Source organism: Antedon bifida, chromosome 7 (genome assembly GCF_963402885.1).
Source record: "Antedon bifida chromosome 7, ecAntBifi1.1, whole genome shotgun sequence".
NCBI classification, from domain to species: domain Eukaryota; kingdom Metazoa; phylum Echinodermata; class Crinoidea; order Comatulida; family Antedonidae; genus Antedon; species Antedon bifida.
The window spans coordinates 25,587,748-25,615,526 of record NC_136232.1 but is presented as its reverse complement, the minus strand read 5'-3'; the positions used below and the strand labels follow the sequence as shown (position 1 = coordinate 25,615,526).

General features: G+C 31.5%; 1 protein-coding gene across 2 annotated transcripts; it reads left to right on the top strand.

The window, feature by feature from the left end:
* Positions 1 to 437: 437 nt before the first annotated feature.
* LOC144849140 (runt-related transcription factor 1-like) lies at positions 438 to 15,856 on the top strand. 2 transcript variants are annotated; one of them, XM_078706157.1, is made up of 4 exons: positions 438 to 1,723; positions 4,173 to 4,277; positions 7,428 to 7,604; positions 9,123 to 10,200. In XM_078706157.1, the coding sequence occupies exons 1-4, from the start codon at positions 1,249 to 1,251 to the stop codon at positions 9,473 to 9,475; spliced, it is 1,110 nt and encodes a 369-aa protein (XP_078562283.1). In that variant the 5' UTR covers positions 438 to 1,248; the 3' UTR covers positions 9,476 to 10,200. The 2 variants fall into 2 exon arrangements, with proteins under 2 accessions (XP_078562283.1, XP_078562282.1); XM_078706156.1 differs by lacking the exon at positions 9,123 to 10,200 and adding an exon at positions 13,193 to 15,856 and having other exon boundaries at positions 454 to 1,723.
* The last annotated feature ends 11,923 nt before the right edge of the window (positions 15,857 to 27,779 follow it).

Here is a 27,779-nt window from a genome sequence, read left to right as displayed (position 1 = left end):
GTCATTGTAATGAACATAGACGGGGGCGGTATCCCAGACGTCGAATTCGTCTAAAATGTGACCTATTACCCGACCCTAACCATCTTCACTGTCGTGTGGCAAGGTCATTGTCAACATAACTAAATAATGTTTTCATTGAATTGACGCAATTTGCTGTATGGGTTCTTAGATAAATTTGGAGGTGAAAATTGTCACCAAAATCGACACTTTCTCATATAAATACACTGATATTACTATCTGGTTTATTCCTGGGTAAATTTTGGAGGTGGAATTTGTCACCAAAATCGGCACTTTCTCATATAAATACACTGATATTACTATCTGGTTTATTCCTGGGTAAATTTTGGAGGTGGAATTTGTCACCAAAATCGGCACTTTCTCATATAAATAATCTGATATTGCGATCTGGTTACATTTCTCCCAACTGTTTTAACCCCCGCAGCAATAAGCTGGTCCTGGTTCCATCGGTCGGCGTGTATCTTGAACAGCTGTAATATCGCACTAAAGAACCCTATGGTAATATGATACTAGACTTCCTATATTAAATAGGAAAATATTGTAAATGAAAGTTAAATATTTCCGGTGCGTATAAAGGTTCTCATGAAAGTGTATCTTTTGTTTATTAGGTCGATCAACCCTGCCCTACTACTGTAAGAGGAACGAGAGAGGAACAAGAAAGACGGCCTTGAGGCATACTTCACGTCTAACGTAATCGTCTCGGTTACTTGGAAAATCGCAGGAACACGAGGCGAATTTCAATACTTTAACACCGTTTTGTTTTCTTCACGGTGTTATACGCTTAGTTCCGGCGACTTATTTAGTTAGTCATTAAACAAGCCCGGCCCACATGCTTTACCGGACGCTGATTGGTCGGATGGAGGGCATGTGGGCGGATCTACTAAGTTCGTTGACGTTTTACCTTACGTGTGATTCATCACATTTTTTTACAAGAATTACAACATCTAAAAAGTAAATTCACAATCCAAGTTGTTCACAATTTATGTAGCCACGTATTAAATCAGAGCCGGTTGTTGTTTATGGTTTAAGTCGAGTGTTTTGTAATTGTTTTTACCAGAATAAGTACGTTATAATTTTAGCGATTAACACAAGCGGGACCACGTTGGACTGCAATATAGTAATCCACTCAATCAACAAATAGTTGCGGTTTTGGTCGAGTCCAATCGCGCCTAAGGTGTTTTTAGCGGCGTTATACAACGAACCAGTATATAGTGGTCGTGTTGATCCATTATGCTAGAGAACATTAATACGACTGGAGTTAACTTGAACTTGAAACATCCCTACCCAATGCATTTAGATCGTTCGCGCCAACATATGCCCGTTTATGAAAACGAACATAGAGTTGATAATACAATTAAACACAGCCCGTCGAAAAATAACCACAAAATGACTGGGAAGCAATCATCTTTCAAAGGAGGAGAACGGAGCATTGTTGAAGCGTTTGCGGAATACCCAGGCGAACTTGTACGAACGGAGAGTCCTAACTTTGTTTGTAGTGTCTTACCGTCGCATTGGAGGTGCAATAAGAGTCTACCGGTGGCTTTTAAAGTTGTATCTCTGGGACCGATTCCTGATGGCACTCCGGTTACTATCGCAGCCGGTAACGATGAAAACTACTGTGCTGAACTTCGTAACTTTACAGCCGTAATGAAAAATCAAGTAGCAAGGTTTAATGATTTGCGGTTTGTGGGCAGATCTGGGCGAGGTAAGCAATTATATCATCATTTGGCAATTATGGTTAGGCAAATTAAGTTCTTGTTTGGGTGGGTATCAAACTTTATCAACTGTTTTTTACTAAAAGTGTTTTATTTATCTGTTGATGAAATTTTTTTTCTTGATTGATTCAATAAAAAGCATTCCAGATCCTGTTTTAGAGTTTTGGTATAATATAATAATCTTTTGTGAATATTCTTCCGCCGGAAGAGTTTTGTAAGCGCTCAACACGCACGTTCTCTTATCGGATACATTTTTAAAAACTTCCGGTGCACGAACTTGGGCTTAATTAATTGCTCAATATAGTACTTAGTAATTGCCTAAATGTTTACTTAATATATACACTATGTTAATAATTAATATGATTCAGATATTGAACTCATGATTTCTATATTTATGATGATTAATTTACAAGTAATTCGTAAACAAAGTGATGAATAACTGAACTGAATTCATCTACCTTTGCTGCCAAGGTCACTCTAGCGTGACCCGCCGGAAATTAAATGTTTCGAACTTGGTGTTTGGTATCACGTTTATGAGTTGTACTTTCTTTTAACAAAGAGACATACTTGGCATATCTAACGGTCTTATATACTTTGTAATTTATTTTTTGGTTATCGTCGTGTAGTATTGTTGTTTTACTGTTATCTTTACACAATGGCATAGAGAGCAATGAAGCGATAAGTCACCACGCTAGGTTCGGCTATTGAACTTGGTACAATGTGACCTATTTGGCAAAGACTTACCAATGAGGGAATATGAACCTTGTATTGTAATACTACTGTACTAAGTACTGTACTAAGTACTGTACAGTCTGTGGGCCTACTGTATTAACATTTCATGGTTTCCTTGAACTATGAAGACTTTTTTAGTGAATTTAATTCTGCCAGGAGTCAGGACTACCCTGCTTTTTTTTATAAATGTTTACTTAGTTGAAAATCCGGATTATGATGCAATAACAACTATCTTTATTAGCCCGAATTAAACTAATTAGGCCTACAGGAAGTGATGCGTTAAAAGGATCAAATCTTTGGGGGCGTAACATATCAGCATGTCATTTTTCCAAGTTTGTATTTATTGAAACCTTAAGACACTGTTAATATTTTTAAACTTAAATTACATTAATATAAACAAAATATTAATAGTATTGTCTCGAAGAGAATATAATTCGGTACAACCAAGAAACCAGTACAATTATTAAAACAATCCAAAATTATGTTTAATAAAGCAAAAGCCTAGGAAATACATTAGTAAAGCCCAAGTAACATCCTGTTTCGTTATGTCTATGAACCCAAGTAACCTTTGAACTCTACTGGTATGTGACTACATTAACATGAAGAGTCATATATATTTAGGGGAAAAAATACTCAAAAACATTTGTATAAGAAATGGTATAAGGAATCAATGGTATGCATGATGACCTAAGTGTATTTGTCATAAAATAAGGATTTTAAACAATTTTTAAAGAATTTATACAAAGGTATAATATCAGTATGTGAAAAGGATCATTTATTAATTAATTTTGGTGTTATTGCTAAAAAATATGGAAAAAAAACTACATTGGACGCTTTTGCACACGAGAACAAAATAGATTATAGAAAAGATTGTTAACAATGGTATATACTTAGGACAATTGGTTGTTTTATTATGAATGGTTTTAAAAGTGTATGTAGTTGAAAGGCGGCCAAGGCCGTGACTAGTAAGTCAGCCTTGTACGGCGTTTGTCCTCACGTACAACTCACTTAAAAGCTATACAACGAACCTAGCCTAAAGCTGGCCATTCTTAATAAATATATACATTCAAAAGCCTACGCACACGCTAGTGTAAATACATGGAATTATCTCTGTGTGTTATATTAAACTGTTTTGATTGTTATAAAAGTGTAAATGTTTTTTTTATATTTCAATCCGATGAGCACTAATTTGTTTGTGGTTTTTCAAACCGCAGCGGTTTAATAATTTGTGTTCTTATTTCATTCCTACTTTATACGTTGTCCGTTGATAATATTTATTTTTATGGAAGGGTTTTTAAGTATTTAATAATGACCTTTTAATTTATCTAATATGCGGTTTTACAGAAACCACAATTGATTTGGTTTCCATTCTTGATTTTTGTTTGAGTGTTTTAATTTTACGTTTGCTAATATTTTGCTGGTACACAGCTAATTTCTTCTTTACATGCTATTTTCTCTATCTGACGACCACTTGCTCTCTAGATGTAACTCGGATTTGATTCAGATCAGAGTTAAAACAGAGTTATCACTAATGTGTGCAAACACAACTTTAAATCATACATTTTGTCTAGTGTGTGTGAACACAACTGTAAATGAAATTAACACATTAAATCATAAATTGCTACTGTCAAGCCAGAATTTTAATTTTAAAAGAATTTGATGATTCATAAATCATAATAATTTTTTTAAATATTTTTATCTTTTTAGGAAAGAGCTTCACCTTGTCCATTATCATCAATACCAACCCACCTCAAGTAGCGACGTATAACCGAGCTATAAAGGTCACCGTAGATGGACCCCGAGAACCAAGACGTAAGTACTTGTTGTCTGCAATTTCCACAGGGAAGAAAAATATGTACAATGTACAAAAGTATCCTCCCTGAAAAAAAGGATGTCAAACAATGACATCAAGTTGATGTTTCAACAATATTCTTACTGTCGGTTGATCATTCTGATTTGAGAGTCATGTTAGTTCTTTCGGCCTCCTCATCCAATTTCTGCGATATGGCAGACCACAGAAGATAAAGTACTCTTGTAGTGTGTGTATGTTTCTACTTGCTTTTTTAAAAAGTTTTTGGGAGAGTAACTGGCAAGGTGTCAAGAAGCAGATCTATAAATTTTGAAAATTACATGCAAAAAATAGGATTTCTATGTTCAAAACTTCATTTTACACTTTTTTACCCTCAATTCCCCCAATTTCAAAATCCTGAATCCTCCATTGAAGGCCAGTGATAAGGGGAATTATTTTCTAAAAGATATGCCAATAACAAAATAAGGAGGTAAACAAAATGCGTATTTCCGAAAACTATTTGACTTTGTTCGGAATGCGCCCAGACTCCCAGCAAGATGAGCATAGTTGTGGTGAGATGAGAATCACAACTAAAATGATTCCAAGAAATTCACCATCATCTAGTTACATGTGTTAAGTGTAATGACAGAGTATAAGATTATTTTATTATGCCCGTAATCTTTTCTCAGAAAATTTGTCATTAACTAAATTGTCGTATTTGTCATGATAGCGCTAATGATGTACTTTACTAGAATTTTTAATATAATACAGTAGTTCAAATTGAAATCTGAAATGCTTTTGACCATAAACCTTTACTGTATCAAAGTAAATTCAACTTTGATATTGAAGAGTTGAAAAAAAGTTCACAGTCTATAGTTAGAAACTGATAATTTATTTTTACAGTAGTAACAAATTGGCGACCCTTTTCTATACATATCTGAATCACATGATAAAATCATTTTCTGTTTTTATTGTGTCGATTTTTATCTGCCTTATCTGTTATTATAGATTGCTATATTATATTAGTTCTATTAATTATTAATATAAATATCCACATGTTGAAATAAGTTCAATATTTTACATTTATATAAAAGCAAGTATGTTATAATTTATGTTCAAATTTATTAACAGTTTTATTCAAACTTAATCGTCCAAATACGTGTCAGTCAATAAGTTGCAACAATAAGGATTTCCCGAGTTTCCTAATTTCTTTCAATATTGTTCCTGCGGGAACACAGGTCCTTTACATTCATCTTCCAAATATTCCCCAGGATTTCCCCTTATTTAAATTTTATAACAGTTACATTATTGATGTCATATTTTACTATTTCCTTCCTTTAATCACTTTTTTATGAAATGCCACAAGATGTGATTCCAATTTTTTGGTTTATCAAACTTGGGTTCCATTAGTATAATACAAACATTGTGTTAGTTAATAATAATGTTTTCTAGACTTCTTATGAACTCTTTCGCACCATAAATGAACTCATTCTGCAGTAGCTATTCAGTTTACGGAAAAATCCCAAAAGAAGAATAAAAAATACCACAATAAAAAAAGACTCCATCCAGTTGATTTTGAGATTAATCATGATTGCGGTTCTTGTGCCGCTGCTAAGTTTTGCTGCAGAAGTTGCAGCAAAACTTGTGTTTTTAACTTTTGTCAGAAGTTGCATTTTGAAGGATGTCTTGATGTTTCAAGTTTTGTCTGATACCAAAAGATGTGGCTATTTGACTGGTCATCATCATCGTCTACTCCTATAATATTTTGTCATGTTAGGGTCAACAGTGGGATCAGTTCATTAATGAACATTCTAGCATGAAAGGTCATTGTCATCAATGCTGATGACTAATTACTAACACACCTTTAAACACAAATACTGCATTGTGATTGGTTGATTGAAATTTAAAGAGGCACGCTTCACTGATTATGGGTTTTTTTTCTTTTAATATCTTTTTTAAGAATGTTACTCATTTCATTCTGCTTATTTTGTTTTATTAATAATAATCTTTTTTTTTTAAATTTTTCTATGATTATATCATTTTTTCTTTTGTCATCAACTCCCAAAAAAAGAATTCAACAAAAATACAAAATTGAATAACAATATAAAACCACTTTGATTCATCACAAAGATATGATTCATTTGATTTAAGGAAAACTGTAAATAATTTATTATTTTGCACAAAATAATTAATGTTTGATTATTTATTATAATATTAATATTACCATAAGTTTTGATTTATGATAAAACTTTTAAATGGAACCATTCTACGAGACCACCAAGAATTCCTAAGCATTATGGGATAGTGTTACATTTATTCATAGACTAATGTATTGATGATTTAATTATTTAGTGTGTTTTATACAGTGTGCTATTAATAAGTAAGGTATTATCAAAGTTTTTATCGCATCTCCAGAGGGGAAGCCGAGTACATCAGCTGACTGGCGCATGAGCTGGGTTATAATTTGTGATTTCCTTTATGCGTACATATGACTCTATTGCATGTGTTGTAGATAAGGAAGTTATTGAAAACCTCTCAACGACTACGACGTTGGCAAACTTGGACTAACTAAACTCTATCCATGATTATCTTCTTGTGTTTTCCCTTTCATTTACACATGAAACTGACCACCTAGTGTTTAGTGAACTGTGACGTCGTCGTATCGATACCACCGACACCCTTTCAGTTACTAAACATTCCTGCGTGTCAGACTCCTCGGCCTGCTTTGTATATTTACATATCACATAAGTCAGCCATTGTTACCAAACAATACAAATCATGCTCTTTCTACATATATTTGTAGCAAACTGTTCATTGTGCAATTACAAATTATTTAATAATTAATTGAAGATTATTCATGGGCATTTTGCCAAGCTGATTTTTAAGAAGGTAGAGAAAATAATTTGTTAAATATCAAACTAAATTTAAAGTTGTAGGCAGTTGTGACGTCCAAGGTAAGGGGATAAGAGAAGGACCCAGAGGAGTGAGGTAACATCTTTTTAAAGGCCAAGCAACGATGGTAATCCATTCGCGACAGCCACAACATTAATGTTAGTTCATCGTTGAGTGAATACCGTTATCGTATCATTATTGATTTTATTATATTTTTTACAATCGTCGTGAGAATATTAGAAATGTGTTGACTGATTTATCTATGAATTTGTCTTGTTTAGGACCACGCCAGAAAGTGGTGGAAGACGGTCGAATGCACTCCCCTCACCACATGAATCCGCACGGAGGGGGATTATGGAACCAAGAAGAGATGCCTGATATACAGAGGAAAGCAATTCATCATCAACCTCTCAGCTCCTTACCGACCACAAGCAATTTAATGAACCATCAAACTCATGGTATGTAATACTCTCTTAATTCACTCAATCAATTCAGTTATAAATATATTAGGATGACGTTGGAAAGACAATCAATGCAACCGTCAAAATTAAAATATTAGTCATAATTATAATGTTACTCAATATTAGTAGTTCGCAAAGGGATAAGCATGTTTTATTTTTATTTTAACAGCAATATTATAAGTTTTTTTTTGTAATTTTCCCAACAAAATGATCTTTAAAATTAATATGAAGAATGTAGAAAGTGAAGCTGTAATGAATTGAAAGTATTTTTTTTTTTAATGGGCATTTTGTTGCCATGTGTTGCTTAGTAACTGTGGAAATAAAACTTTCCTGTCGCATGTTACTAGTCAGAAGCAAACAGGAAAACCTACAGACATATCTTGATAAACGACAAATTATTGATAGACATGATTTTATCGGTTCATAAACATTGTTTTTTAGCCTATAGACAGAGAGAAAGACAAAAAAATGTATTTCAATATATCAATATTTAATCTATGTACATCCAATATTTTCCCTCTTGTGTGATTTTGTGATGTCACCCACTCGTGACATTGGGCTTTGAAACTTGTTACCCTTTATTTGTTAGCACCTAACCCCCCTGTGTCATATATTCTCATCTACTATCCCCCTTTTTTAGTGTGGGGATGTGGGGGTCTTTTGCTTTTGCTTTTCCTTTTTCGTGGTCTTTGACCATGCTTTTAAAGCTTTATATTTCATTACATGAAATATTAATTAACACTCATTAACATTATCTTCCTTCTTAATAACATCTGTGTCATCATTTTGTACACAATAAAAAATCATCATAAGTTTGTTATAATATTCAATCATCATAGTCATTATTATCATCATTTGTACAATCCTTTTCCCCTGTGCATATGTTGTGTACAAGAGTGTGGCCTTAACATTGTAGCTATAATCTACAGTATATCCATGTATTTAGAATACTAAACAACTAGAGTAGGTTTAACATTATAGTACAAAGTGTACATATTATCTTTTCAATAATACAGTAAGACCTTGATAAATGGGTCATAGTATTATAGCCAGGGATAAATAGAGAAAAACACAATGTAGAATTGTAGACAAACAATATGTATACAATCACCTAAATCTTTAGGAAAGTTGATGCTAACTTCAAAACAATTTTATACATTTTTTAAATGTTTTTTGTAATTTGTTAAAAATGTTAAACCTTTTGAGATCAGGAAATTTCCAGTACAAATACGTAGCTTATACTGATCATTCTTTAACATTTAAATATAAAAAAATTTCAAGGCCGATATTTGCTTGCTTCCAATTTGTAGAAATTAAGACTTAAAAAAGAAAGATCCATCTTGTAAGATTCTCCTTTGGCAAACTGAAGTTCGGCACACTTCCCTTCTATCAGATGGAAGAAGCTCTTTATAATTCTTTTTATTTGAAGAACAAAAATACAAATTTAAGTGTGCCGAACTTCATTTAACGCCATTGGACGAATATTTACAAATAATGGCTCTTTCTTTTTTCCAGGCCATTCAGTAGCCTCCAGTCGATCCTCTTCGGTCAGCGAGTACGAAAATACCGAAAGTGTTTTTTGTCGACCACCTTCGGTTTTGTCGGAACAATCGCATAACGATCAAGAAGAGAACGGTCATAGTTCAAATGGTTACGGCGCACAATACGGTCAGCAACAGACTGTGCAAGTCCATTTAGACGTTGCTAACTTGGAACTTCTGACGATTCGTAAAAGATTTATCGAGCAAGAACACGAAGCAGTAATGGCTTTAAATTGCGCTGAAATGGAATTGGTAGAGATTAAAAAGAAGTTGCTATTAATGAAAATGAATCGGTTTCTAAAAGAAGACATTTCTCCGCAGCAATAGAGTTGAGAATGACGTATGCCAAGCAGTATTGTAACCACAAAGACAGATATAAAAATCACTTTAAAAATGAAAAGATTGAGGGTTTTGTCCCTGGGTATTCACATCTAGAAACTACTTAGTGTTTATAAAACGAAATTAGTTTTCCTAAATATTTAAAATTATAATAATTCAAACAACATTTTAATTGTAATTGTTGGACAATAAATAACCTCAGGAATTTTCAAAAACAGTAAGCATAATTTAATAAACAATAGTGTCTTTGATCATCGACAGTATTTGATTTATATTTCATTGGAAATTTAATTATTCATTGATTGAAAGTTAGTTGTTCTATTTTTAGTTGCTTAGCAAAAAAAATTACTTTGCAACTATGTGGTTTCTATTTTCGTTTATTCGATATAAAATTGGTTAAATTTAGCAATATCCAACGACAAAAATATTTGTTTTATCTTAATTCCATCTGTTCGTGGAAAAGAAAGTCATAGGACATCTTGTAGAGATGTGTTGAGCGTTTCTTTTTTTACCTTCATTTGGCACAAACTTAATTATATCAACATGCTGTGGTTTCTATTGCCTTAAATAGCATTTCAATTTATGTATTTTGAATGACAAAAATAGATGTTGCCATTGGATGTTTTCTTTTACACCTATGAAGAAGAGAAAGTGACTAAGTTTGACATTCTTTTATGCATTTGTAATGTCGATGCTTTTGCATACAGAAATGAAAATTCCCATTTATCATCGTGAAACTATTCAGGGAGAGATTTCAAATATCGGATCTGTCTAATATAAACAATAACAATTTCTCGCAATTTTTTTATAATCAAGGATTCTACATGTTCGTAGAGTGGAATTTGTTGCTTTTTTTTACAATGGTCTATAAATGTATTTAATTGTTATTTTATATTAGATGATACAAATTTTAGTAAAATCATCCTTTAGTTCAAATAAAAAAACATAAGAATGTAACAAACATCCCAGGTCACAGCTTGGAGGACCGAGCATATGCAGGAAAAAACACAAAACACTTAAAATATGAAGTTTAAAAAAGTAGAACACATCCAAAAGGCATAATTCTCTTTGTGAAATAAATTTGGTATCCTATTTTTTCTCAATAAATTCTGTGCAAGTGATTTAAATTTGATTCCAAGTACTAACCAAGTTACATCTTGTTTTCATCTCTTGTAAAATTTGATTGCGAAATTGTTTCTTGGAAACTGACAGGATGTTTGGATACCCAAGTAGGGAGTAAAGAGTTCACTTGAGGACATTCTAATTGTCATGTGACAAGCAAATATTGAGGCAAGGTCATTAATATACTCAATCAGTTATTCCACTATAGTACAATGTTTGTCCATGCTATAGGACAGTATTACATTTTTGGTACCTCTGCTAAAGGAGGTTATGTTTTCATATCCGTTTGTCTGTCTGTCTGTCTGTCTGTGTGTCCATGCAAAAGATATCTTAAGTTCTTGCTTTCTGTTTTCATATCTGTAGTCTGTATGTTTGTCTGTGTGTCCATGTAAAAGATATCTTATGTTCCTGTTTATTCTTCAAATAATTTTCTAAACATGATCATCTTGGCCTATAGTAATCATGGAGGACAAAATATTTCTTTTAATTTAATCATTATCCATTTATTTTCTGTTTGAATCTGAATGAAACTATTAATAATTGTGGGCAGTTCTAAAAAATAAATTTATCTTCTGTGTGTTAGTACAGTATTCCGTTAAGTGTGTGATCTTTCTGAAATCAATTCTGAAATTCATCTTTTTATATTTGCTAGTACAGTCGACTCCGCCTAAGTCGAATTCGCGTAAGTCGAAAAATCGCGAAAGTCGAATTTTTATGAAAGTCCCAATTCTTTCCTATACATTACTGTGTAATTTTTATTTGTAAGTCGAATTTTTCTAAGTCGAAATTCGTCTAAGTCGACGTCTTTTTGCGGTCCGAATACACACATTCTTTAGTTATTTATATCGTATAAGTCGAAGTCACAAATCACGCGACAACAACGCGCTAAAAAAGCCGATGAAACGTACGTAATTCGATAAACAAACGACAGAGGATATAATAGGATATAATGTGGGACCATATCGGTTCTCTCAATCAGGTTGTATAGTATAGGCGGCGTCCTACAACTCGCGCTAGTGTATAGTGTATGAGTTCGTTTCAGAGTTGAAAACTTGAGCGGCGTTTTGTGGGTACCCATTTTGTGCTAGACAGATGGCAATAAACAATGGATACCGATTTCGAATAAGAACCGAAATGTATTTATTATACGTTTTCGTATTGTTTCGGGCTTAAACCATAAAAGAAAATACAGTTTATCATTGCCAATAAAAGAGGCTTAGCATTTATTAGGCCTAGCTAGCTAGCTAAGCAAACTCAATTCAAGAAGGCTCATCGCGTGGGCCGCGGTCGCGACAGGGCAGGGTCTAAGGCCTAGCCATAGCGCGGCTAGTGAGTGAACCTAGGCCTAGGCCTAGCATTTTTTTTGCAAATCTGTAAGTCGAAGTTCGCGTAACTCGAATTTTTATACCGGTCCCATTAGATTCGACTTAGGCGGAGTCGACTGTATTTAATAATATACTAATAATATATATAATGATATATCAATATGTTAGATCAGAAGGTTTGTAAATTTGTGGAGCGTTTTGTAAGCTCCAAACATATCATTTAGCGTGACCTTGTCCAAACCAAAACAAGCTATGCACAAACTTATTAATTTTGTATTTATTTATTTTACTATATTTACATTGTTATTATTTAAATATAAATATATAAAGAACTTTATTTTTTTATATAAATAGTTAGACTTACTGTACTGTTATCTTATAAAAGTATATATTATATAAACTTAGATATGTTGTTTTTGTGTATTAAAACTAATGTTTGTTAAACAAGATAAAAAGTATTCAAATTAGATAATAAATAAATAAAATACATTATAAATGCGTTTCCAGCAATATTCATACCCTTTTTTGATGAGTTTATTAAGAAACTTGTTTTGAAATTATGTTATATATAGTATATGTTGAAAAATAATAAATGTTTATGTAGTTACTGCAGTAACTGCAGTATAATAATGTTGACATGGTCCTTCATTTCCACTTGCACACAACTAGATTAGAAATTTCTAGATTATTATAACTTTAAAATGTGATTACAAACGCGTACATAATTGATATAACTGATGGTTGATTGATATTAGCCAGTTCACTAAGACTAGACATTGCGATATTAATTTACAGTTATACAGACATTACTACATAGGAAATAATGAGTGTCTAAGTCTGCTGGACAGTAATTGTCTTTATTGTTTTTATTAATAATAATACTAGATTGGCATACGGCCATCATTGTTGTATAGCGTACATGGTGTTAGCACAGGGTGACTCACTGCCTTTCAATTAGTTATATATATGCTACAACAACCTTTAATCTCTTGTAATTGTTTACACATGGTAAAGTTATACAGACATTCTTTTTATGAACTTTGTTGGCCAATTGTAAATAATTTGTTTATAGATTGGCTACAATGGTACTTTGTGTAAATCTTGGGTAGATTACAAAATTTGGATCAATAAGCCCTTAATAGACTGCTGAAAGAGATACAACGCAACTTGCAGATCGAAATGAGTTTTTCCTGTAATTTTTCAGATTTCTACTTTACTTATTTTTAATGTTCTTATTTTCTTTTATTTGTTCTTGCAGATGTTTCACAAGCTGTAATGCCTCCAAAACCAACATCATGGCCGAGCCCATATTACACAGCCAGTTATTTCACACCCACCCAATCATCATCCCTACACACGGTTGCGAGAACAACGAGCGAGACGCCGATTTCAATTTCAGCTGAACACGAGGCTGCGCACCAACTAACACAATTGAACTCTATTGGAAGTAACACTTTTACAACATTGACTCCTTACGGTAAACACGATTCACGATATCCTATGCAGAGGCAAGGAATCCCAACGGACGACATACGCTTTTCATATCCAAATGCGTCGACATCTTTCACAACTAACCCGCTCTCGACCTCCATGGAAACAAAACCATTTTTCTCTCCGACGTCTACTTTCCCTCTTCCCTCACCGGGAGATCTGTTCAGCACGCCGACAACCCCAGTGTCCCTAACATCGTCACCGTTTTTCCCAACCTCGCCAACCTATCTGTACCCTCATTTATATATGACGTCACCAACGACACACAGCTCACCCGCTTCCTTCTACGATGCCCCGCCGCATCTACAGATGTTACCGTCAGCGCACGATAAACCTGAAAGCAAACAAACGATTAAGGAAGAGAGTAACGTGTTGATGAGGCATGATCACATGTTGCCGTTTGATGATATGTCACGACGCATGGACTTACCAATGAGTAACCAACTCGGACTGCACTCTAACGATGACCACTTGCGTGTTATCGATCATCATTTACCCGTCGTTACATCATCTGGTCACTCATTACCTCCTAGTGATGATCGTAAAGAAGATGTTTGGCGGCCATATTAGAATATTACCCAGACTCCTCTTGTCTTCTACAACGAGGTCCCCTTAACTCTTCCCAATAACTCTATTCTTTTTTTCTCTTTCATGGTTTCTGATAATCATTGCAAACTTTTATTCGTCTTCCTGAACAAACACTGAAAAAAAATAATTTCATGAAATATTCAAAAACAAACATTTTTTAAAGAAAAAATAAACTGAAATGAAAAGTGATTAAGCAACTGAGTGTAAATTTAAAATATTTAAGTTAAATGCAAACAGGTTTTGTAATAAAATAAGTATAATTATAGCAAGTATTGTATAGTTTAGGTTTTTTTTTGTTTTTTTTTATAGAAAAAGTTTTTAAAGTTACATGAAACATTTTAATAGGACAGTGTCACTTAATTTTATAAATGTAATGAAATTGTGAAATACCAAATTAATCGTCGACTATAAAATTTATTTGAATAAAACAACTACACCATATTTGATGGTGAGATAATGTATTCAATCTGATTGGGATTAATTTCTTGGGCCGCTTAAGTTTTACACCGCTATACATTATTCACAGGAACTCTCTCAAATTTGTTCTGACAATTTTACTTTTCTATCTAATTCTTATTTCCCCGCCAACTCCTAACAATATTTTATAATGAAGCGAGAGAGAGTTGTATGGAAATGAAACGGTAGAAAAGAATTCTTGTAAATAATATATTTATTTGTTCTTCTTCAAGTTGTATACATTATTTTCTTTTACTTGTAACGATTAAGGCAATTGTTGCTTTAAGTCAGTGCTCACAGAATCAGTTGCTTAGAAGTTCCATCGCAACGGGCAACCTAAGAACCTAAAAAAAATAGTTTATGGTGAAGAAATTTGCGAACAAAATTAAAGGGAAACCAACAAATCTTAGACATGGTTTCCCTGTGTGTTAGGTGGGCGACTAAATCTTAGACTTTGGTTGCCCAGGATTCTGTAATCACTGTAATTGTAACGTGCCAGTATGTTTTGTGACGTAACATTCCATCTGTTGTTCCTAGCAACAACAAACTCTGTGTCTATTATTCTGTACCACCTTTAATGCAGTATAGTACAATCATTTTTGTGTAAATATATAATTTATTTTTACTTTAATTAAGATCATTTGTATGTACATTTAATCATATGGACAAGGTGCATATTTGTGCCTCAAATTAACTTATAAATATCATTGATTTTAAATCAAGAAGTTATACAATAATATTACGTTTGTGTATTTATTTAGAAAATGATTACCGATTCTTACTGAGACTGATGGATAGAATCAATATCTATCCATATTTATCAATATCTATCAATATCTATCTAAATAAAATAACTACAGTTAAATCAGTTTATTTAAATATCTCCTAATAAGGGAGTACCATCATTTCATCAAAATATCTAAATGTATCCTATCTCCTCTAAATAAGGGGTAACATTTGATTACTGTATCTAAATATCTCTACAAATTGGATGGGACTGATGTGAGAAAATATAAATATGCCACCTTTATCAAAATATATAATTCAATTTACTTATGTTGTATTCTATTTGGATGTTCTATGTCCCACTTTGTTCATACCTAAAGCAGGTATATCTGCAATGCTACCAACTTAGCAATAATAAGTATTGTACTTCAGTTATAGTTGGTAATAGATGTTATTTAATTTAGCTTTTAAGGAATTTGTATATAGTTATTTGGTTGTTAAAGCGCTAGATTTTCTATAAATATTATTAAGACAAAGCAAAGCAAGATCTGAAATTGTCCGCCGTCTTTCTTGCATATATTTGCATATATTTATATATATATATATTTGCATATATTTTGCATACAGAATGATTTTCAAATAAATGCTGATTTGATATAAATTATTTTGTAAACTGTCTTTTTTTTTACTTTGACAAAATTTAGATTGAAAAATAACATAATTTCAATTCACAGAATCTTTGTATGTAAATGATATCTGTTTTCTAAAACGTGTACAATTGTTTTACAGAATTGTAAAAGATGTCTTAGAAATTTGACAATTTGTTGTTATTAGAATGTTTTATTAATTATATACTTAATTATCTTTTGTTATATTCTTAATTATTATTTATTATTAGGAAATAGATTTTAAAATATTTAAAAGAGCAAAACATTTTTTTTTAAAGTAAGGGTGTGTTAGAGATAATACAAGATTATTCAGAAACATAAAATTATTAAATTCAGGAGTGGCCAAAGCAGGAAAAAACATGGTTATATTGGAAGACATTGCAATTTATACAAATTTGTTGTTAAACCCGATGTAAAACTACAATACCCGATTCAAAATATTTAAACAGAAAACATTACCTTGATACAGTACAAAGGTGTGAAAGTGTTGTACCTCTGTAAGATTTTCCTGGGAATAATCCATGTAACAATTTGTAGTGTGAATTGGGTATAAAAACCAGTAATCTTTCATAAAGCTTGGTTCCCACTAGAGACGCAACGCAAGTAATTTGACCAATGAAAAGCGACATATATATAAGCCCAGTGCAAAAATTTAAATGCTTAATCTTATATGATTTTGTAGAAAATGAATGGCCTAACATATTATAAAGATAATATGTTAAAATTGTCCGCATATCACGTTCATTTCCTAGAGGAAGCAAGGATTTCAACTTTTAACAAGCCTTACGCCGTAAAATTCAAAAGAAAAGCATATGTTCTAGATTATCTATAATTATTTGAGGAAACAAAATAGATTAGTTTGGCAAATATTACAAAATGAATTATTAAAAATAAACAATTATATCAACAATAAATAAGATATCGAAATTGCTAAAGGATTGCCAAAATTAGATTATCTCAAATTTTTAATGACAGTAATTTTTAGATTTTCACGTATGCACCTGTTGAGCTAATTATGCAAAGTCATGCATTAGCCAATTGTAAGACAGGAAGCTAATCGCATGCGTATCTATCAAACACTATTACCCCACTTGTCATTAACAATTGCTTTCAACGTTCTACATAATTGATGTACGATTAATACAATTAATCACATGTGCTGCAATTGTGGGTTTTGGGGGTTATTTTATAAATTTGAAACGACAGGAAAAGATCCTATAATACTCAGCTGATGATATGAAAACAACCAGAACACAGTGGCAATGAATGCGCTCATCTCGTGACGGACGAACGTAGGCTAAAATATCGAAGGCAGGATCATGTGCAGTGTTCTGTCTGTTATCAGATTCTGCCTGTCTGTCTGTCCTTCAAATAGAATGTTGCAGGTTCTTATAGGCCTAAAACTAACATTCAAAAGAGTTGATAAATGATAAATAGCAAACTTTTGGAGAGTTCTTTTTCATGTGCTGGCCATGTAACTATGCAACTATTTGGTCTAACCATGTCTAACTAACCAATCAGGAAAACTCGAAGTTTGAAAACAAAAGGCTGGTAAAGTTTGCAAGTGTAGACACTTGGAAACATCTGAGCATGCGCACATTGATTTTTGTTTAAATTTATGGTGAATGTACTGGTTATAATGGATGCCATCTACAAAGCTACTAATCACAATTGCCAGCCGATTTTACTGTCCAAAACCATAAATGTCTCCAATTCAAAAAAGGAAATTTCAACATTAATTGATTTGACTTTTATTAAATAAGGAAGAGAAACACCTGTTTGTTTAGGTAATAATATTATTTTGGTAGATAAACTCTGCAGTAATGACACTTAAAGTGAATCACTCACGATAATTAAATTACAAAATAGGAAAAAACTATTTTGCCCGAAAAATGGACATTTTTAATATTCAATTTCTTCAAAAAATGACCAAAATAGCCACTTTTTTAAATTCAATTATTATGCGATAATATTGCTATATATGTGCATATATTGTGTTATCATCATCTTATAGAGCAATAGTAACTAGTTAAATCGTAAAATAAATTTGGTAATTTTTCGAAAAATACCCAAAATATCGATATCTTTGCAACAACTTATAGAGCCATAATACACAGTTTTGTCGAAAAATAAAAGGGTCGAAATTTTGCCATTTTCTGAAAAAATCCCTTACTATAGTACAGGGATTTTTTCGAAAAATGCCCAAAATATCGACTTTTTAAAATTCAATAATTATGCGATAATATCGCTATATGTGCGCATATATTGCTTTGCAACAACTTATAGAGCCATAATACACAGTTTTGTCGAAAAATAAAAGGGTCGAAATTTTGCCATTTTCTGAAAAAATCCCTTACTATAAGTACAGGGATTTTTTCGAAAAATGCCCAAAATATCAACTTTTTAAAATTCAATAATTATGCGATAATATCGCTATATGTGTGCATATATTGCTTTGCAACAACTTATAGAGCCATAATACACAGTTTTGTCGAAAAATAAAAGGGTCGAAATTTTGCCATTTTCTGAAAAAATCCCTTACTATAGTACAGGGATTTTTTCGAAAAATGCCCAAAATATCGACTTTTTAAAATTCAATAATTATGCGATAATATCGCTATATGTGCGCATATATTGCTTTGCAACAACTTATAGAGCCATAATACACAGTTTTGTCGAAAAATAAAAGGGTCGAAATTTTGCCATTTTCTGAAAAAATCCCTTACTATAGTACAGGGATTTTTTCGAAAAATGCCCAAAATATCGACTTTTTAAAATTCAATAATTATGCGATAATATCGCTATATGTGCGCATATATTGCTTTGCAACAACTTATAGAGCCATAATACACAGTTTTGTCGAAAAATAAAAGGGTCGAAATTTTGCCATTTTCTGAAAAAATCCCTTACTATAGTACAGGGATTTTTTCGAAAAATGCCCAAAATATCGACTTTTTAAAATTCAATAATTATGCGATAATATCGCTATATGTGCGCATATATTGCTTTGCAACAACTTATAGAGCCATAATACACAGTTTTGTCGAAAAATAAAAGGGTCGAAATTTTGCCATTTTCTGAAAAAATCCCTTACTATAGTACAGGGATTTTTTCGAAAAATGCCCAAAATATCGACTTTTTAAAATTCAATAATTATGCGATAATATCGCTATATGTGCGCATATATTGCTTTGCAACAACTTATAGAGCCATAATACACAGTTTTGTAGAAAAATAAAAGGGTCGAAATTTTGCCATTTTCTGAAAAAATCCCTTACTATAGTACAGGGATTTTTTCGAAAAATGCCCAAAATATCGACTTTTTAAAATTCAATAATTATGCGATAATATCGCTATATGTGCGCATATATTGCTTTGCAACAACTTATAGAGCCATAATACACAGTTTTGTCGAAAAATAAAAGGGTCGAAATTTTGCCATTTTCTGAAAAAATCCCTTACTATAGTACAGGGATTTTTTCGAAAAATGCCCAAAATATCGACTTTTTAAAATTCAATAATTATGCGATAATATCGCTATATGTGTGCATATATTGCTTTGCAACAACTTATAGAGCCATAATACACAGTTTTGTCGAAAAATAAAAGGGTCGAAATTTTGCCATTTTCTGAAAAAATCCCTTACTATAGTACAGGGATTTTTTCGAAAAATGCCCAAAATATCGACTTTTTAAAATTCAATAATTATGCGATAATATCGCTATATGTGCGCATATATTGCTTTGCAACAACTTATAGAGCCATAATACACAGTTTTGTCGAAAAATAAAAGGGTCAAAATTTTGCCATTTTCTGAAAAAATCCCTTACTATAGTATAGGGATTTTTTCGAAAAATGCCCAAAATATCGACTTTTTAAAATTCAATAATTATGCGATAATATCGCTATATGTGCGCATATATTGCTTTGCAACAACTTATAGAGCCATAATACACAGTTTTGTCGTAAAAATAAAAGGGTCAAAATTTTACCATTTTCTGAAAAAATCCCTTACTATAGTACAGGGATTTTTTCGAAAAATGCCCAAAATATCGACTTTTTAAAATTCAATAATTATGCGATAATATCGCTATATGTGCGCATATATTGCTTTGCAACAACTTATAGAGCCATAATACACAGTTTTGTCGTAAAAATAAAAGGGTCAAAATTTTGCCATTTTCTGAAAAAATCCCTTACTATAGTACAGGGATTTTTTCGAAAAATGCCCAAAATATCGACTTTTTAAAATTCAATAATTATGCGATAATATCGCTATATGTGCGCATATATTGCTTTGCAACAACTTATAGAGCCATAATACACAGTTTTGTCGAAAAATAAAAGGGTCGAAATTTTGCCATTTTCTGAAAAAATCCCTTACTATAGTACAGGGATTTTTTCGAAAAATGCCCAAAATATCGACTTTTTAAAATTCAATAATTATGCGATAATATCGCTATATGTGTGCATATATTGCTTTGCAACAACTTATAGAGCCATAATACACAGTTTTGTCGAAAAATAAAAGGGTCGAAATTTTGCCATTTTCTGAAAAAATCCCTTACTATAGTACAGGGATTTTTTCGAAAAATGCCCAAAATATCGACTTTTTAAAATTCAATAATTATGCGATAATATCGCTATATGTGCGCATATATTGCTTTGCAACAACTTATAGAGCCATAATACACAGTTTTGTCGAAAAATAAAAGGGTCAAAATTTTGCCATTTTCTGAAAAAATCCCTTACTATAGTATAGGGATTTTTTCGAAAAATGCCCAAAATATCGACTTTTTAAAATTCAATAATTATGCGATAATATCGCTATATGTGCGCATATATTGCTTTGCAACAACTTATAGAGCCATAATACACAGTTTTGTCGTAAAAATAAAAGGGTCAAAATTTTACCATTTTCTGAAAAAATCCCTTACTATAGTACAGGGATTTTTTCGAAAAATGCCCAAAATATCGACTTTTTAAAATTCAATAATTATGCGATAATATCGCTATATGTGCGCATATATTGCTTTGCAACAACTTATAGAGCCATAATACACAGTTTTGTCGTAAAAATAAAAGGGTCAAAATTTTGCCATTTTCTGAAAAAATCCCTTACTATAGTACAGGGATTTTTTCGAAAAATGCCCAAAATATCGACTTTTTAAAATTCAATAATTATGCGATAATATCGCTATATGTGCGCATATATTGCTTTGCAACAACTTATAGAGCCATAATACACAGTTTTGTCGAAAAATAAAAGGGTCGAAATTTTGCCATTTTCTGAAAAAATCCCTTACTATAGTACAGGGATTTTTTCGAAAAATGCCCAAAATATCGACTTTTTAAAATTCAATAAATATGCGATAATATCGCTATATGTGCGCATATATTGCTTTGCAATAACTTATAGAGCCATAATACACAGTTTTGTCGTAAAAATAAAAGGGTCAAAATTTTGCCATTTTCTGAAAAAATCCCTTACTATAGTACAGGGATTTTTTCGAAAAATGCCCAAAATATCGACTTTTTAAAATTCAATAATTATGCGATAATATCGCTATATGTGCGCATATATTGCTTTGCAACAACTTATAGAGCCATAATACACAGTTTTGTCGTAAAAATAAAAGGGTCAAAATTTTGCCATTTTCTGAAAAAATCCCTTACTATAGTACAGGGATTTTTTCGAAAAATGCCCAAAATATCGACTTTTTAAAATTCAATAAATATGCGATAATATCGCTATATGTGCGCATATATTACTTTGCAATAACTTATAGAGCCATAATACACAGTTTTGTCGTAAAAATAAAAGGGTCAAAATTTTGCCATTTTCTGAAAAAATCCCTTACTATAGTACAGGGATTTTTTCGAAAAATGCCCAAAATATCGACTTTTTAAAATTCAATAATTATGCGATAATATCGCTATATGTGCGCATATATTGCTTTGCAACAACTTATAGAGCCATAATACACAGTTTTGTCGTAAAAATAAAAGGGTCAAAATTTTGCCATTTTCTGAAAAAATCCCTTACTATAGTACAGGGATTTTTTCGAAAAATGCCCAAAATATCGACTTTTTAAAATTCAATAATTATGCGATAATATCGCTATATGTGCGCATATATTGCTTTGCAATAACTTATAGAGCCATAATACACAGTTTTGTCGAAAAATAAAAGGGTCGAAATGTTGCCATTTTCTGAAAAAATCCCTTACTATAGTACAGGGATTTTTTCGAAAAATGCCCAAAATATCGACTTTTTAAAATTCAATAATTATGCGATAATATCGCTATATGTGCGCATATATTGCTTTGCAACAACTTATAGAGCCATAATACACAGTTTTGTCGTAAAAATAAAAGGGTCAAAATTTTGCCATTTTCTGAAAAAATCCCTTACTATAGTACAGGGATTTTTTCGAAAAATGCCCAAAATATCGACTTTTTAAAATTCAATAATTATGCGATAATATCGCTATATGTGCGCATATATTGCTTTGCAACAACTTATAGAGCCATAATACACAGTTTTGTCGAAAAATAAAAGGGTCGAAATTTTGCCATTTTCTGAAAAAATCCCTTACTATAGTACAGGGATTTTTTCGAAAAATGCCCAAAATATCGACTTTTTAAAATTCAATAAATATGCGATAATATCGCTATATGTGCGCATATATTGCTTTGCAATAACTTATAGAGCCATAATACACAGTTTTGTCGTAAAAATAAAAGGGTCAAAATTTTGCCATTTTCTGAAAAAATCCCTTACTATAGTACAGGGATTTTTTCGAAAAATGCCCAAAATATCGACTTTTTAAAATTCAATAATTATGCGATAATATCGCTATATGTGCGCATATATTGCTTTGCAACAACTTATAGAGCCATAATACACAGTTTTGTCGTAAAAATAAAAGGGTCAAAATTTTGCCATTTTCTGAAAAAATCCCTTATATAGTACAGGGATTTTTTCGAAAAATGCCCAAAATATCGACTTTTTAATATTCAATAATTATGCGATAATATCGCTATATGTGCGCATATATTGCTTTGCAACAACTTATAGAGCCATAATACACAGTTTTGTCGTAAAAATAAAAGGGTCAAAATTTTGCCATTTTCTGAAAAAATCCCTTACTATTATAGTACAGGGATTTTTTCGAAAAATGCCCAAAATATCGACTTTTTAAAATTCAATAATTATGCGATAATATCGCTATATGTGCGCATATATTGCTTTGCAACAACTTATAGAGCCATAATACACAGTTTTGTCGTAAAAATAAAAGGGTCAAAATTTTGCCATTTTTTGAAAAAATCCCTTACTATAGTACAGGGATTTTTTCGAAAAATGCCCAAAATATCGACTTTTTAAGATTCAATAATTATGCGATATTGCTTTGCAACAACTTATAGAGCAATAATACACAGTTTTGTCGTAAAAATAAAAGGGTCAAAATTTTGCCATTTTCTGAAAAAATCCCTTACTATAGTACAGGGATTTTTTCGAAAAATGCCCAAAATATCGACTTTTTAAAATTCAATAATTATGCGATATGTGCGCATATATTGCTTTGCAACAACTTATAGAGCCATAATACACAGTTTTGTCGTAAAAATAAAAGGGTCAAAATTTTGCCATTTTCTGAAAAAATCCCTTACTATAGTACAGGGATTTTTTCGAAAAATGCCCAAAATATCGACTTTTTAAAATTCAATAATTATGCGATATGTGCGCATATATTGCTTTGCAACAACTTATAGAGCCATAATACACAGTTTTGTCGTAAAAATAAAAGGGTCAAAATTTTGCCATTTTCTGAAAAAATCCCTTACTATAGTACAGGGATTTTTTCGAAAAATGCCCAAAATATCGACTTTATAAAATTCAATAATTATGCGATAATATCGCTATATGTGCGCATATATTGCTTTGCAACAACTTATAGAGCCATAATACACAGTTTTGTCGTAAAAATAAAAGGGTCAAAATTTTGCCATTTTCTGAAAAAATCCCTTACTATAGTACAGGGATTTTTTCGAAAAATGCCCAAAATATCGACTTTTTAAAATTCAATAATTATGCGATAATATCGCTATATGTGCGCATATATTGCTTTGCAACAACTTATAGAGCCATAATACACAGTTTTGTCGAAAAATAAAAGGGTCGAAATTTTGCCATTTTCTGAAAAAATCCCTTACTATAGTACAGGGATTTTTTCGAAAAATGCCCAAAATATCGACTTTTTAAAATTCAATAATTATGCGATAATATCGCTATATGTGCGCATATATTGCTTTGCAACAACTTATAGAGCCATAATACACAGTTTTGTCGAAAAATAAAAGGGTCAAAATTTTGCCATTTTCTGAAAAAATCCCTTACTATAGTACAGGGATTTTTTCGAAAAATGCCCAAAATATCGACTTTTTAAAATTCAATAATTATGCGATAATATCGCTATATGTGCGCATATATTGCTTTGCAATAACTTATAGAGCCATAATACACAGTTTTGTCGAAAAATAAAAGGGTCGAAATGTTGCCATTTTCTGAAAAAATCCCTTACTATAGTACAGGGATTTTTTCGAAAAATGCCCAAAATATCGACTTTTTAAAATTCAATAATTATGCGATAATATCGCTATATGTGCGCATATATTGCTTTGCAACAACTTATAGAGCCATAATACACAGTTTTGTCGTAAAAATAAAAGGGTCAAAATTTTGCCATTTTCTGAAAAAATCCCTTACTATAGTACAGGGATTTTTTCGAAAAATGCCCAAAATATCGACTTTTTAAAATTCAATAATTATGCGATAATATCGCTATATGTGCGCATATATTGCTTTGCAACAACTTATAGAGCCATAATACACAGTTTTGTCGAAAAATAAAAGGGTCGAAATTTTGCCATTTTCTGAAAAAATCCCTTACTATAGTACAGGGATTTTTTCGAAAAATGCCCAAAATATCGACTTTTTAAAATTCAATAATTATGCGATATGTGCGCATATATTGCTTTGCAACAACTTATAGAGCCATAATACACAGTTTTGTCGTAAAAATAAAAGGGTCAAAATTTTGCCATTTTCTGAAAAAATCCCTTACTATAGTACAGGGATTTTTTCGAAAAATGCCCAAAATATCGACTTTTTAAAATTCAATAATTATGCGATAATATCGCTATATGTGCGCATATATTGCTTTGCAATAACTTATAGAGCCATAATACACAGTTTTGTCGAAAAATAAAAGGGTCGAAATGTTGCCATTTTCTGAAAAAATCCCTTACTATAGTACAGGGATTTTTTCGAAAAATGCCCAAAATATCGACTTTTTAAAATTCAATAATTATGCGATAATATCGCTATATGTGCGCATATATTGCTTTGCAACAACTTATAGAGCCATAATACACAGTTTTGTCGTAAAAATAAAAGGGTCAAAATTTTGCCATTTTCTGAAAAAATCCCTTACTAGTACAGGGATTTTTTCGAAAAATGCCCAAAATATCGACTTTTTAAAATTCAATAATTATGCGATAATATCGCTATATGTGCGCATATATTGCTTTGCAACAACTTATAGAGCCATAATACACAGTTTTGTCGTAAAAATAAAAGGGTCGAAATTTTGCAATTTTCTGAAAAAATCCCTTACTATAGTACAGGGATTTTTTCGAAAAATGCCCAAAATATCGACTTTTTAAAATTCAATAAATATGCGATAATATCGCTATATGTGCGCATATATTGCTTTGCAATAACTTATAGAGCCATAATACACAGTTTTGTCGAAAAATAAAAGGGTCGAAATTTTGCCATTTTCTGAAAAAATCCCTTACTATAGTACAGGGATTTTTTCGAAAAATGCCCAAAATATCGACTTTTTAAAATTCAATAATTATGCGATAATATCGCTATATGTGCGCATATATTGCTTTGCAACAACTTATAGAGCCATAATACACAGTTTTGTCGAAAAATAAAAGGGTCGAAATTTTGCCATTTTCTGAAAAAATCCCTTACTATAGTACAGGGATTTTTTCGAAAAATGCCCAAAATATCGACTTTTTAAAATTCAATAATTATGCGATAATATCGCTATATGTGCGCATATATTGCTTTGCAACAACTTATAGAGCCATAATACACAGTTTTGTCGTAAAAATAAAAGGGTCAAAATTTTGCCATTTTCTGAAAAAATCCCTTACTAGTACAGGGATTTTTTCGAAAAATGCCCAAAATATCGACTTTTTAAAATTCAATAATTATGCGATAATATCGCTATATGTGCGCATATATTGCTTTGCAACAACTTATAGAGCCATAATACACAGTTTTGTCGTAAAAATAAAAGGGTCGAAATTTTGCAATTTTCTGAAAAAATCCCTTACTATAGTACAGGGATTTTTTCGAAAAATGCCCAAAATATCGACTTTTTAAAATTCAATAAATATGCGATAATATCGCTATATGTGCGCATATATTGCTTTGCAATAACTTATAGAGCCATAATACACAGTTTTGTCGAAAAATAAAAGGGTCGAAATTTTGCCATTTTCTGAAAAAATCCCTTACTATAGTACAGGGATTTTTTCGAAAAATGCCCAAAATATCGACTTTTTAAAATTCAATAATTATGCGATAATATCGCTATATGTGCGCATATATTGCTTTGCAACAACTTATAGAGCCATAATACACAGTTTTGTCGAAAAATAAAAGGGTCGAAATTTTGCCATTTTCTGAAAAAATCCCTTACTATAGTACAGGGATTTTTTCGAAAAATGCCCAAAATATCGACTTTTTAAAATTCAATAATTATGCGATATGTGCGCATATATTGCTTTGCAACAACTTATAGAGCCATAATACACAGTTTTGTCGTAAAAATAAAAGGGTCAAAATTTTGCCATTTTCTGAAAAAATCCCTTACTATAGTACAGGGATTTTTTCGAAAAATGCCCAAAATATCGACTTTTTAAAATTCAATAATTATGCGATAATATCGCTATATGTGCGCATATATTGCTTTGCAATAACTTATAGAGCCATAATACACAGTTTTGTCGAAAAATAAAAGGGTCGAAATGTTGCCATTTTCTGAAAAAATCCCTTACTATAGTACAGGGATTTTTTCGAAAAATGCCCAAAATATCGACTTTTTAAAATTCAATAATTATGCGATAATATCGCTATATGTGCGCATATATTGCTTTGCAACAACTTATAGAGCCATAATACACAGTTTTGTCGTAAAAATAAAAGGGTCAAAATTTTGCCATTTTCTGAAAAAATCCCTTACTAGTACAGGGATTTTTTCGAAAAATGCCCAAAATATCGACTTTTTAAAATTCAATAATTATGCGATAATATCGCTATATGTGCGCATATATTGCTTTGCAACAACTTATAGAGCCATAATACACAGTTTTGTCGTAAAAATAAAAGGGTCGAAATTTTGCAATTTTCTGAAAAAATCCCTTACTATAGTACAGGGATTTTTTCGAAAAATGCCCAAAATATCGACTTTTTAAAATTCAATAAATATGCGATAATATCGCTATATGTGCGCATATATTGCTTTGCAATAACTTATAGAGCCATAATACACAGTTTTGTCGAAAAATAAAAGGGTCGAAATTTTGCCATTTTCTGAAAAAATCTCTTACTATAGTACAGGGATTTTTTCGAAAAATGCCCAAAATATCGACTTTTTAAAATTCAATAAATATGCGATAATATCGCTATATGTGCGCATATATTGCTTTGCAACAACTTATAGAGCCATAATACACAGTTTTGTCGAAAAATAAAAGGGTCGAAATTTTGCCATTTTCTGAAAAAAATCCCTTACTAGCCACTTTTTTAAATTCAATTATTATGCTATA

What these genes read in the sequence shown, in the direction of transcription:
- LOC144849140 (XM_078706156.1), top strand. Translation starts at nt 1,249, where the DNA reads ATGCTAGAGAACATTAATACGACTGGAGTTAACTTGAACTTGAAACAT. An exon ending in TGTGGGCAGATCTGGGCGAG is followed by an intron (nt 1,724 to 4,172) that starts GTAAGCAATTAT and finishes TTATCTTTTTAG; the next exon opens with GAAAGAGCTTCACCTTGTCC. An exon ending in TGGACCCCGAGAACCAAGAC is followed by an intron (nt 4,278 to 7,427) that starts GTAAGTACTTGT and finishes TGTCTTGTTTAG; the next exon opens with GACCACGCCAGAAAGTGGTG.